The sequence below is a fragment of the Triticum aestivum genome, chromosome 5A (genome assembly GCF_018294505.1).
Source record: "Triticum aestivum cultivar Chinese Spring chromosome 5A, IWGSC CS RefSeq v2.1, whole genome shotgun sequence".
Classification (NCBI taxonomy): domain Eukaryota; kingdom Viridiplantae; phylum Streptophyta; class Magnoliopsida; order Poales; family Poaceae; genus Triticum; species Triticum aestivum.
Window position 1 is genome coordinate 458,701,440 of NC_057806.1, and position 11,773 is coordinate 458,713,212.

General features: G+C 47.7%; 1 protein-coding gene across 1 annotated transcript; it reads right to left on the reverse strand.

Annotated features, from left to right (window-relative positions):
- Nucleotides 1-5,987: 5,987 nt before the first annotated feature.
- LOC123107168 (serine carboxypeptidase 1-like) lies at nt 5,988-9,660 on the reverse strand. The gene is made up of 8 exons (XM_044529172.1): nt 9,273-9,660; nt 8,219-8,326; nt 7,846-8,120; nt 7,511-7,747; nt 7,315-7,421; nt 6,603-6,689; nt 6,412-6,517; nt 5,988-6,322 (listed from the first exon to the last, which is right to left on the reverse strand). The coding sequence occupies exons 1-8, from the start codon at nt 9,658-9,660 to the stop codon at nt 6,170-6,172; spliced, it is 1,461 nt and encodes a 486-aa protein (XP_044385107.1). The 3' UTR covers nt 5,988-6,169.
- Between the last annotated feature and the right edge of the window lie 2,113 nt (nt 9,661-11,773).

An 11,773-nucleotide genomic window follows, 5' to 3' on the forward strand; every position in this document is an offset into this window, starting at 1 on the left:
TACTCAAAAGAGACAGTTGGGTACACCTTCTATCATAGATCCGAAGGCAAGACTTTTTGTTGCTAAGAATGGATCCTTTCTAGAGAAGGAGTTTCTCTCAAAAGAAGTGAGTGGGAGGAAAGTAGAACTTGATGAGGTAACTGTACCTGCTCCCTTATTGGAAAGTAGTTCATCACAGAAACCGGTTCCTGTGACATCTACACCAATTAGTGAGGAAGCTAATGATGATGATCGTGAAACTTCAGATCAAGTTACTACCGAACCTCATAGGTCAAGCAGAGTAAGATCCGCACCAGAGTGGTACGGTAATCCTGTTCTGGAGGTCATGTTACTAGACCATGACAAACCTACGAACTATGAGGAAGCGATGATGAGCCCAGATTCCGCAAAATGGCTTGAGGCCATGAAATCTGAGATGGGATCCATGTATGAGAACAAAGTGTGGACTTTGGTTGACTTGCCCGATGATCGGGAAGCCATCGAGAATAAATGGATCTTCAAGAAGAAGATAGACGCTGATGGTAATGTTACTGTTTATAAAGCTCGACTTGTCGCGAAAGGTTTTCGACAAGTTCAAGGAGTTGACTACGATGAGACCTTCTCACCCGTAGCGATGCTTAAGTCCGTCTGAATCATGTTAGCTATTGCCGCATTTTATGATTATGAAATTTGGCAAATGGATGTAAAGACTACATTCCTGAATGGATCTGGAAGAAGAGTTGTATATGATGCAACCTGAAGGTTTTATCGATCCAAAGGGTGCTAACAAAGTGTGCAAGCTCCAGCGATCCATTTATGGACCGGTGCAAGCCTCTCGGAGTTGGAATAAACATTTTGATAGTGTGATCAAAGCATATGGTTTTATACAGAGTTTTGGAGAAGCCTGTATCTACAAGAAAGTGAGTGGGAGCTCTGTAGCATTTCTAATATTATATGTGGATGACATATTGTTGATTGGAAATGATATAGAATTTCTGGATAGCACAAAAGGATATTTGAATAAGAGTTTTTCAATGAAAGACCTCGGTGAAGCTGCTTACATATTGGGCATCAAGATCTATAGAGATAGATCAAGACGCTTAATTGGACTTTCACAAAGCACATACCTTGACAAAGTTTTGAAGAAGTTCAAAATGGATCGGGCAAAGAAAGGGTTCTTACCTGTGTTGCAAGGTGTGAAGTTGAGTAAGACTGAATGCCCGACCACTGTAGAAGATAGAGATAAAATGAAAGATGTTCCCTATGCTTCAGCCATAGGCTCTATCATGTATACAATGTTGTGTACCAGACCTGATGTGTGCCTTGCTATTAGTTTCGCAGGGAGGTACCAAAGTAATCCAGGAGTGCATCACTGGACAGCGGTCAAGAACATACTGAAATACCTGAAAAGGACTAAGGATATGTTTCTCATTTATGCAGGTGAAAAAGAGCTCATCGTAAATGGTTGCGTTGATGCAAGCTTTGACACTGATCCGGACGATTCTAAATCGCAAACCGGATACATGTTTATATTGAACGGTGGAGCTGTCAGTTGGAGCAGTTCTAAACAAAGCGTCGTGGCGGGATCTACATGTGAAGCGGAGTACATTGCTGCTTCGGAAGCAGCGAATGAAGGAGTCTGGATGAAGGAGTTCATATCCGATCTAGGTGTCATACCTAGTGCATCGGGTCCAATGAAAATCTTTTGTGACAATACTGGTGCAATTGCCTTGCCAAAGGAATCTATATTTTACAAGAGAACCAAGCACATCAAGAGACGCTTAAACTCCATCCGGGATCAAGTCTAGGTGGGAGACATAGAGATTTGCAAGATACATACGGATCTGAATGTTGCAGACCCATTGACTAAGCCTCTCTCATGAGCAAAACATGATCAGCACCAAGGCTCCATGGGTGTTAGAATCATTATTGTGTAATCTAGATTATTGACTCTAGTGCAAGTGGGAGACTGAAGGAAATATGCCCTAGAGGCAATAATAAAGTTATTTTTTGTTTCCTTGTATCATGATAAATGTTTATTATTCATGCTAGAATTGTATTAACCGGAAACTTAGTACATGTGTGAATAGATAGACAAACAGAATGTCACTAGTATGCCTCTACTTGACTAGCTCGTTAATCAAAGATGGTTATGTTTCCTAACCATAGACATGAGTTGTCATTTGATTAATGGGATCACATTATTAGGAGAATGATGTGATTGACTTGACCCATTCCGTTAGCTTAGCACTTGATCGTTTAGTTTTCTACTATTGCTTTCTTCATGACTTATACATGTTCTTATGACTATGAGATTATGAAGCTCCCGATTACCGAAGGAACACTTTGTGTGCTACCAAACGTCACAACGTAACTGGGTGATTATAAAGGTGCTCTACAGGTGTCTCCGATGGTACCTGTTGAGTTGGCATAGATCAAGATTAGGATTTGTCACTCCGATTGTCGGCGAGGTATCTCTAGGCCCACTCGGTAATGCACATCACTATAATCCTTGCAAGCATTGTTACTAGTGAGTTAGTTGCGGGATGATGTATTACGGAACGAGTAAAGAGACTTGCCGGTAACGAGATTGAACTAGGTATTGAGATACCGACGATCGAATCTCGGGCAAGTAACTGCTACCTCTTGAGCACTGCGTTGGTTTTGTTGGGGATCGTAGCAGAAATTTAAAATTTTCTATGCATCACCAAGATCAATCTATGGAGTAATCTAGCAACGAGGGGAAGGGGAGTGCATCTACATACCCTTGTAGATCGCTAAGCGGAAGCGTTGCAAGAACGCGGATGAAGGAGTCATACTCGCAGCGATTCAGATCGCGGTTGATTCCGATCTAAGCGCCGAACAACGGTGCCTCCGCGTTCAACACACGTGCAGCCCGGTGACGTCTCCCACACCTTGATCCAGCAAGGGGAGAAGGAGAGGTTGGGAAGACTCCATCCAGCAGCAGCACAACGGCGTGGTGGTGAAGGAGGAGCGTGGCAATCCTGCAGGGCTTCGCCAAGCATCACGGGAGAGGAGGACTTGGGAGAGGGGGAGGGTTGCGCCAGAACTTGGGTGCGGCTGCGCTCCCACCCCCCACATATATATAGGGGCAAGGAAGAGGGGGGCCCTAGGGGAGGGAGGCGCCCAACCCACTAAGGGGCTGGTCCCTCTCCACACACAACCCATAGAGCCCTCCGGGGCAGGTGGACCCTCCCGGTGGACCCCCGGAACCCCTTCGGTGGTCCCGGTACAATACCGGTAACCCCCGAATTATTCCGGTGACCGTATGATGACTTCCCATATATAAATCTTTACCTCCGAACCATTCCGGAACTCCTCGTGACGTCCGGGATATCATCCGGGACTCCGAACAACATTCGGTAACCACGTACATCTATTCCCTATAACCATAGCGTCATCGAACCTTAAGTGTGTAGACCCTACGGGCTCGGGAGTCATGCAGACATGGCCGAGACAACTCTCCGGTCAATAACCAATAGCGGGATCTAGATACCCATGTTGGCTCCCACATGCTCCACGATGATCTCATCGGATGAACCACGATGTCAAGGATTCAATCAATCCCGTATACAATCCCCTTTGTCTATCGGTACGATACTTGCCCGAGATTCGGTCGTCGGTATCCTCATACCTTGTTCAATCTCGTTACCAGCAAGTCTCTTTACTCGTTCCGTAACACATCATCCCGTGATAAACTCCTTGGTCACATTGTGCACATTATGATGATGTCCTACCGAGTGGGCCCAGAGATACCTCTCCGTTACACGGAGTGACAAATCCCAGTCTCGATTCATGCCAACCCAACAGACACTTTCGGAGATACCCGTAGTGCACCTTTATAGCCACCCAGTTACGTTTGTGGCGTTTGGCACACCCAAAGCACTCCTACGGTATCCGGGAGTTGCACAATCTCATGGTCTAAGGAAATGATACTTGACATTAGAAAAGCTTTGGCATACGAACTACACGATCTTGTGCTAGGCTTAGGATTGGGTCTTGTCCATCACATCATTCTCCTAATGATGTGATCCCGTTATCAACGACATCCAATGTCCATGATCAGGAAACCGTAACCATCTATTGATCAACGAGCTAGTCAACTAGAGGCTTACTAGGGACATGGTGTTGTCTATGTATCCACACATGTATCTGAGTTTCCTATCAATACAATTCTAGCATGGATAATAAACGATTATCATGAACAATGAAATATAATATAATAATAACTAATTTATTATTGCCTTAGGGCATATTTCCAACAGGTTTTCCCTTGAAGAGGAAAGGGTGGTGTAGTAAAGCAGCGTAAGTATTTCCCTCAGTTTTTGAGAACCCATAGGGTCCGCACGCTTAAAGTTTGGTGACGATCGGTATTATGAGTTTTTTGTTTTGATGTACCGAAGGTAGTTCGGAGTCCGGGATATGATCACGGACATGACGAGGAGTCTCGAAATGGTCGAGACGTAAAGATCGATATATTGGAAGGTTATATTCGGACACCGGATGAGTTCCGGGGGTTATCGGATAAATACCGGAGAACCGGGAGGTTACCGGAACCACCCGGGGGGTTATTGGGCCTTATGGGCCCAAGTGGAGGAAGAGGAGAGGCGGCCAGCTAGGGGCGCGCGGCCCCCCTAGACCAAACCGAATTGGACTAGGGGCCCGCCCCCCTTTCCTTCTTCTTCTCCTCCTCTTACTTCCCCTCTCCTGCTAGGACTAGGAAAGAGGGGGCAAACCTACTTGGAGTAGGATTGCCCCCCCTTGGGCGCGCCTCTCCCCTTGGCCGGCCCTCTCCTCCTTCCCCCTTTATATACGGGGGTAGGGGGCACCCCAAAGACACACAAGTTGATCATTGATCCCTTAGTCGTGTGCGGTGCCCCCCTCCACCATAATCCACCTCGATCATATCGTAGCGGTGCTTAGGCGAAGCCCTGCGTCGGTAGCAACATCATCACCGTCAACACGTCGTCGTGCTGACGGAACTCTCCCGTGAAGCTCTGCTGGATCGGAGTTCGTGGGACGTCATCGAGCTGAACGTGTGCTGAACTCGGAGGTGCCGTGCGTTCGGTACTTGGATCGGTCGGATCGTGAAGACGTTCGACTACATCAACCGCGTTCTCATAACGCTTCCGCTTACGGTCTACAAGGGTACGTGGAAGATACTCTTCCCTCTCGTTGCTATGCATCACCATGATCTTGCGTGTGCATAGGAATTTTTTTTGAAATTACTACGTTCCCCAACAGTAAGAGCGAAACAGCAGCGCGAAGCACGCGCGCCACGCGTTGTACGATGGCGAGTCGAGGTCGAGAATGACGGGTACGTGGTCTTTGATGTGAAGCTCATTGAGGCGGTCGGAGGTGAGCATGGCACCGGCAAAGGAACCGGCGTCGGATGGATCGGCCTTGGAGCGGGACATGGTGGTGGCTTAGGGTTTGGGTGGTGATAGAGGGAAGGGGGCGGCGGCGGCTTGTAGAAGGACATCGACGGTGGCGTTAGGGGTTTGGGAGAAGGGGGTAGCGGAGGCTGTAGGAAGGAGCAACGGCGGTGTAGGGTTTTGGGGTGGAAGGAGGAGGCGGCGGCTACGGGAGAGGTAGCGGCGGCGACGGCGTAGGGTTTGGAGATGGCTGCAGCGGCGGCTACGGGAGGGCGCGGCGGCTGCGGGTTGCGGAAGCGAGAGAGGATCACGGTAAAACTGATACCATGTAGAGAGAATATGCGGTGCAACTCAATTGTATTCCACGGAGTAGGTCACAATATATACAAGAGATGTCTTGCGTGCCTAGAAAACTAACCCTACCATATCTCTAGGAGTCAACTATACAAGGCTAGAGAAGATTGGATTAGAAGTACAAATACGTCACGTTCAACACTTATCTTTATTCAAAGGGTGTGGCTAGATCTCAATCGACTGAGACTTCACCAACCAAGTGGCAAAACATGTAGAAAAGAAGAAAGAAAATGTTTAAAAGAAAATTTCGCACGGATCTCTGCGTGAAATCTCACGAATTTAGCAATCTCATTATTCAAAGTTATATCATATAGTCATTTAACAAGAAATACACGTCCACTCAAGGGACAAGGACCTTTTTCAGCTCTGACCGGATACAAGTACATTAAGCAAATAAACCTTCCATTTTCGTGCCGTAGCAATCGTCCTGACATGACTGACTAGTCTTGCATGTAAGGGGGGAGCATCCCTTTCAGGAAAGAGGTCAGCATTATCAACGCCCTCTCAGGCTGGAAGGACGGGACAAGATGACCGGCACCTCTCACTGATAGGAATGTCAATCCACCGGCGTACTCTTGGACATATCCTGCCACCTAACCAGTGAGTGAAGCTGTCAGTTTCAGGGTGACCAAAACATTGTACATAGTAGTAGATGAGAAATGTTTTCGATCATGGGATTCACCTCCTCCTTTGCCACCCATGGGCGCCATGGAGTGGTCACAGGAAGGCCAAGGTCTTGGATGGAGTACCTCGTCGCCGGAAGAGGGCAAACGGAGTCGAAGTCACCACTGTAAAATGTAGGAAAGTTTATTTACTACTACTAACAGTAAATACTTTCTAGGTGTCTGAGAATAACTGATGATGATCTGTTACCTGAATATCCAAACGGGAAGCTTGTTCTCGATCAAGAATTTGATGGATGGGAGCATAGTCACTGGAGCGTCTTTCCACTTAAAGCTTCTGCAACCACAAATCACATGGTTAACTTCCGGACGTGTGGGTGAAAAACATTGCAAAATTCTTGACCGGTGTGTTGGAACCGGTCTTGCCCTCGCCCTTGCCTACAGCTCGCTGGACCTCTCTCTCACTCTGTGCTCTAGTTCAAACGATCAAGAGGGGAAGTAGAAGGATGGACACAGGAGGTTCCCGGTGCTCATACACCGCCGCTCGTACGGCCTTGTATATTCCCCTCGAGCAACAACTCGAGTGCACACCTATTACAACGTCACCGTACAGGTTTTATATCCAGGGCCAGCGACTGGGCACACACCCTCACCCCCTGCTCTCTCACGCCCACGATCCGCCCGCCTCGCTTGCGGCAGCGACCCGCTCCAGCGCGCAGCTCGCGGCTGGCTTCCAACGGATCATGCAAGAGATCCCCGTACGGCTCGCCAACAGGCCAGGCCACCCACGACGTGTTCCGTGTACATGCACACGCACGCTCAAACACCACATACGCACGCACACACGGACTCGCCACGCTCCCGATCGGTCCCGCGCGCACACACACGCACGCCCGACACGATCACCGTGGCTTATGCCCAACACGGTGTATGCTAAATCATTGTCCAGTTCAACGAATTACCTGCATGGCGACCACTCCGTCATCCTAGCGTGGAAAGCGTCCTGCACCGCCGGATCATTGAGATAGGCAATGGTAGGATAGTCGCTGCACGGATCATACCCAGGCAGCTGCATGCAATTTTGGAGAAACTATGAACATGATGACTAATTTCACTTTTGACTGGACAAGCAACTAAGAATTTACTGTATTTCCTTACGTAGCCGCTGGGGTGATACGCTCCGTCGGGCGCGTCGACGCAAACGGGGGCGTAGATGTTGTACGCATCAATTTGGCCGGCGTCGAACGCGTCCCAGGCGCCGCTGCATGCTTTACCTGCAGAGTCGCAGTGCTCGGTGACGTTGGCGTAGACCTCGTCCGACATCACCCCGTGGGTCCAGAAGAAGTCAATCGTCCCCTGATTGTTCCTCTTGTCGTCCAGATAAGGGTTGCCAACCTTCGACAGAAAAGAGTCCATTTAATATTCAGAAGATCCTTTGCCATTCACCAGAAAAGAGTATGACTATCGCAGTATAGCTTGTAAATTTCACGTACCAAGATGCCTTGCAGGTTGACTATGGTTCTGTTGTTGTGCGTGTTGTGGAGCAGGATGGTGACGGCGAGCTGTGGCGCGTAGTGGCCGGCGTAGCTCTCGCCGGAGATGTAGAAAGCGCGGCCCTTGTACTCGGGGAACCTCTCGAGCCATTTCACCAGGAAGACGTACGCGTCGGCGGCGGTTCTCTCGTCTCCGCTGAGATCGTAGTCTGAAGACGTGTTGGAGTAGGAGAACCCGACGCCGGCGGGGGACTCCAGGAAGATCACGTTGGCCGCTGTCGGTATATTTCACAAGCAAATTAAGCTCTCTTCTGTAATTAAGCAGGACCAAATTAAAGGGGAAGGAATTATTAGCCTGTAAGAAGACGCCCACCGTTGTTCCAGGCGTGCATGTTTCTGCCGAGCGTTTTGTTGTCTTCAGCTACACGGAAGGGACCGAGCTCCTGCATTGCGCCGTAGCCCAGCGACGAGCATCCTGGCCCTGTGTATGCAACAAGTTTTTTTTTTTTTTTTGAGAAGTGTCACTACGTACTGTCCTAGAGAATTTTCACATCCAGAGTTCCAGACCAAAGCCGGCCCAGTCCATGTGACTACACGCCCAGGATCCCAATCAAACCAATCAAAAAAAAATAAAAAAAAAGATATTAGCTAGAATCCAAACCAAACTAAACTGTAGGTTTTTTCAACCCAATACATCCAAACCGTTTCTCATTGAATCCACAAACTCAAATCATGTAGAAATTGGTACAGCTTCTCAACTGCACTAGTACAGCTTGTATGCAAATTTGTACAGACTAATCCCAGATTTCTGAAAAATGGGAAGCACATGGTACGGAGGGAGGGAGGAGAAGGTAGTGGGAGACTGGGAGGATGGAGCATCTGGGGAACGGGTAGGCGGTGGCAGCTACGATTCCGACCGGCGCACCGGCAGGGAGGCGACGGCAGCTTCGATTCTGGGCGGCGTACCGGCGGGGAGACGTCAGCAGTTATGAGCGGGCATGCACGGCGGTGGAGAAGTCGGGAGGCGCTCCGACAGCGGGGGTACCTCTTGACGGAGGCGGATGGGTGGGGGAACCTGCGACCGGAGGTCCGGAGCTCGAGCCACCGGCGGTCCCTAACCCTAGCTGGAAGCCTGGCCGGGGTCTCGTGTGAGGTACTAGAAGAATTGGTCGCTCGACCGGTTTTTCTACGTAGACTGAAACCGGTCTGGGACCAATTTGTCTCAGCCCAGACCAAACCAAATTGCAACAGGGGCTCAACTACTTACTAGCAACAAAACTAAAGCAGCCCAATGAAGAAACCAAATTAAAACTACGGTTTGAGACCAAACTATTTCCAGATTTATGTCAACGTATGTATCATTCTAACGCTTGGCATGAGCGGTTCGCTATCTCAAAAAGCAATCAACGTATGTATATCATTCTAACCTCCGTTGAGCCACAAGACGAGTGGCTTGTCAGAGGCACCGGAAGGCGATTCGACGAGATAGTAGAAGAGGGCGCGGCCGTTCTCCTCGTCGACGGTCACGTACCCACCGTATTGGTCGAAGTCGACGCCCTCCGGCTGCCCGGGCAGCGCCGTGACCTTGTTGGCCGCCTTCATGGAGCGCTGGTCAGAGGCAGAGCTCTCTGCGCCCAGGCTGCCAGCGCCCCTCTCGGCTATGCTACGCACGCTAAACGTGTCAGTGCTGCTGTCAGTGTCCTTCCTAGAAGAGATGAACTCTCTCAGCCTTGCCTCTTGGGAAGCATATGCATTGCCGTGCAGTGTCGCCACAGCAATGAGGAGCAACAAGTAGTAGGAAGGAAGGCTCTTCATCTTGGGTGAGATGGTCGTCTCCAAGGCGCATGGTTTATATAGGCGCAAAGGGATGGAAGAGGTCGGTTTGCGGCAACGACTTTTGGGATTTGGTCCCTTTTATATTACATACAAAAGTGCTCTGCATTGTCTGTTCTGCATCAAGTTTATGATCTTTAGTCCACTCAAACCATGAGAGGAGGATCACTCCTCCTTGCCAACGCTTTTGATTCGGTAAAACAGCCTTGATTTGTTGAATTGACAGGGTATTGAAAGCGAAAGGGGCAGTGTTCTTTATCCACTCGACCTGTGTTTAGTCGCTGATTTGGAAGATAACCAACGGCAACTCCTGTACCTACTGTGAGCGAATTTCTTGCACAGTAGACCACCTGCGCGAATACATTGTCAGAAAAGAGCCGCGGCGAGAATCATTGACAAAGCCCACACGTGAACATTTTCCCCCGTTGCTTACTTCAGTACTTTTAGTGGCATCCACTGACTCAAGAGAGAGTATACTAGTGCTGCCACACTTTCAATGACTGTTTTTCGCCTCTCTCTTTTTTTGCGGGGGGTCACATACCATGAATGAATCAAACAAAGACAAAATCACATGTTTGCATTGAAAACGAACCAATGGCCACCATGCACATCTAATAGATAATTGTAAAGTTCACAATACAACATACCTTTGAGGTTCTCCTCACATATTCTATTGAAGTTGATAGACGATATGACCAAAATGCAACCAGCGATACAACAGAGGTCAACAAAAGTAGTGAGAAAGCACTCAACTGGTTGGCCGTTGTAAGATACTAGTCATAATGGTACTACTCCCTCCGTTCAGGTTTATTAGACCCTTTTTATATTATGCTAAAGTTTAATCATAGATTTAACTAATTTGAGATCATTTTTTCAAAAAAAAAAAACTAAGTTGAGATCAATAGATTAAGTAAAGACGCGTGTCCTCTTGCCACTTCCACAAGCAAGTCCCGCATTAGGTTTCCCTGCCTCCCACCGGCATCACCGCCGATCCGCCTCGCCTCCTATGGCCTTAGGACCTTGGATGCGCGGTGGACAATGGCCCTGGCTGGTGGGAGGGCCCCTGCTCCGTTTCTAGGTTTTTTTAGCTTATCAGAGTTTGTGTCCTGCTCAGAAAGACGAAACAATGGTGACTCTCTAAAGATGGAATAAAGTTCTCCCCGTTCAGGCCCCGTCCCGGTGGTGCATCTACTGTCATCGGAAGGCGTGTGGAGGCGTGTCTCCGACGAATCTCACGAGATTAGGTCAGTATTTTCCTTCGGTGGATAACTTTAGGTCTGGTCGTCGCTCATCTACGTGCATGTGTGTACAGTTAGATCTTTTTGATCAATGCTTCTCTTCATCAACGATGACTGATGTTTTGGTGCACTGGTTCTTTGAGGCCTTACGACGCCGACTTTCTGACTGTCTACTACAATAAGGTTTGTCAGGCTTCAGTGAGGGAAGGGCGATGATGGTGGCACGCCTTAGACTCACTCCAGTGCGTGTAGTCGTCGCTAGGCGGTCTATGAACATGGATGTAATTTATATTGCTTCTTGTGCTCTTTTGCACTGCCATGATGATTGATGAATAGATTAGAAGTTTTCCCACAAAAAACTATAAACTATAAATTAAATGTCACAAAAGTTATATCATTGAAAACCTCTTTGAATACAAATTCAAATATACCTTTTTAACATATATTTTATATTTTATTAGTCAAATATGTTATCAAAGGTTAACCAAAATACGACGGGGCCTAATAGCCCGGACGGAGGTAGTATATTTTAGCGAAGTCCACAAAGTATATGGTGCTCCAGCTTGATGACGGGATCAAGGTATGTGATTTTGGGAACATTCTGGAAGATTCATAACTATTTTTGGGAGCCTTCTTGGACCGATTTTTACACTTTTTTGTTAATTTCATTTTTTTTCTATTTTATTTTCCTTTTTTTGCTTCTTCAGACAATCTTCAAAATTAGTGTTCACTTTTTTCAAAAATTGTTCATATTTTTATTAAATTGTGCTTATTAAAAAATGTTTGCATTGCTGAAAACAATGTTCACAAATTTTAAAGATATTCAGAATCTAAAATAGTATTCACAGTTCCGAAAA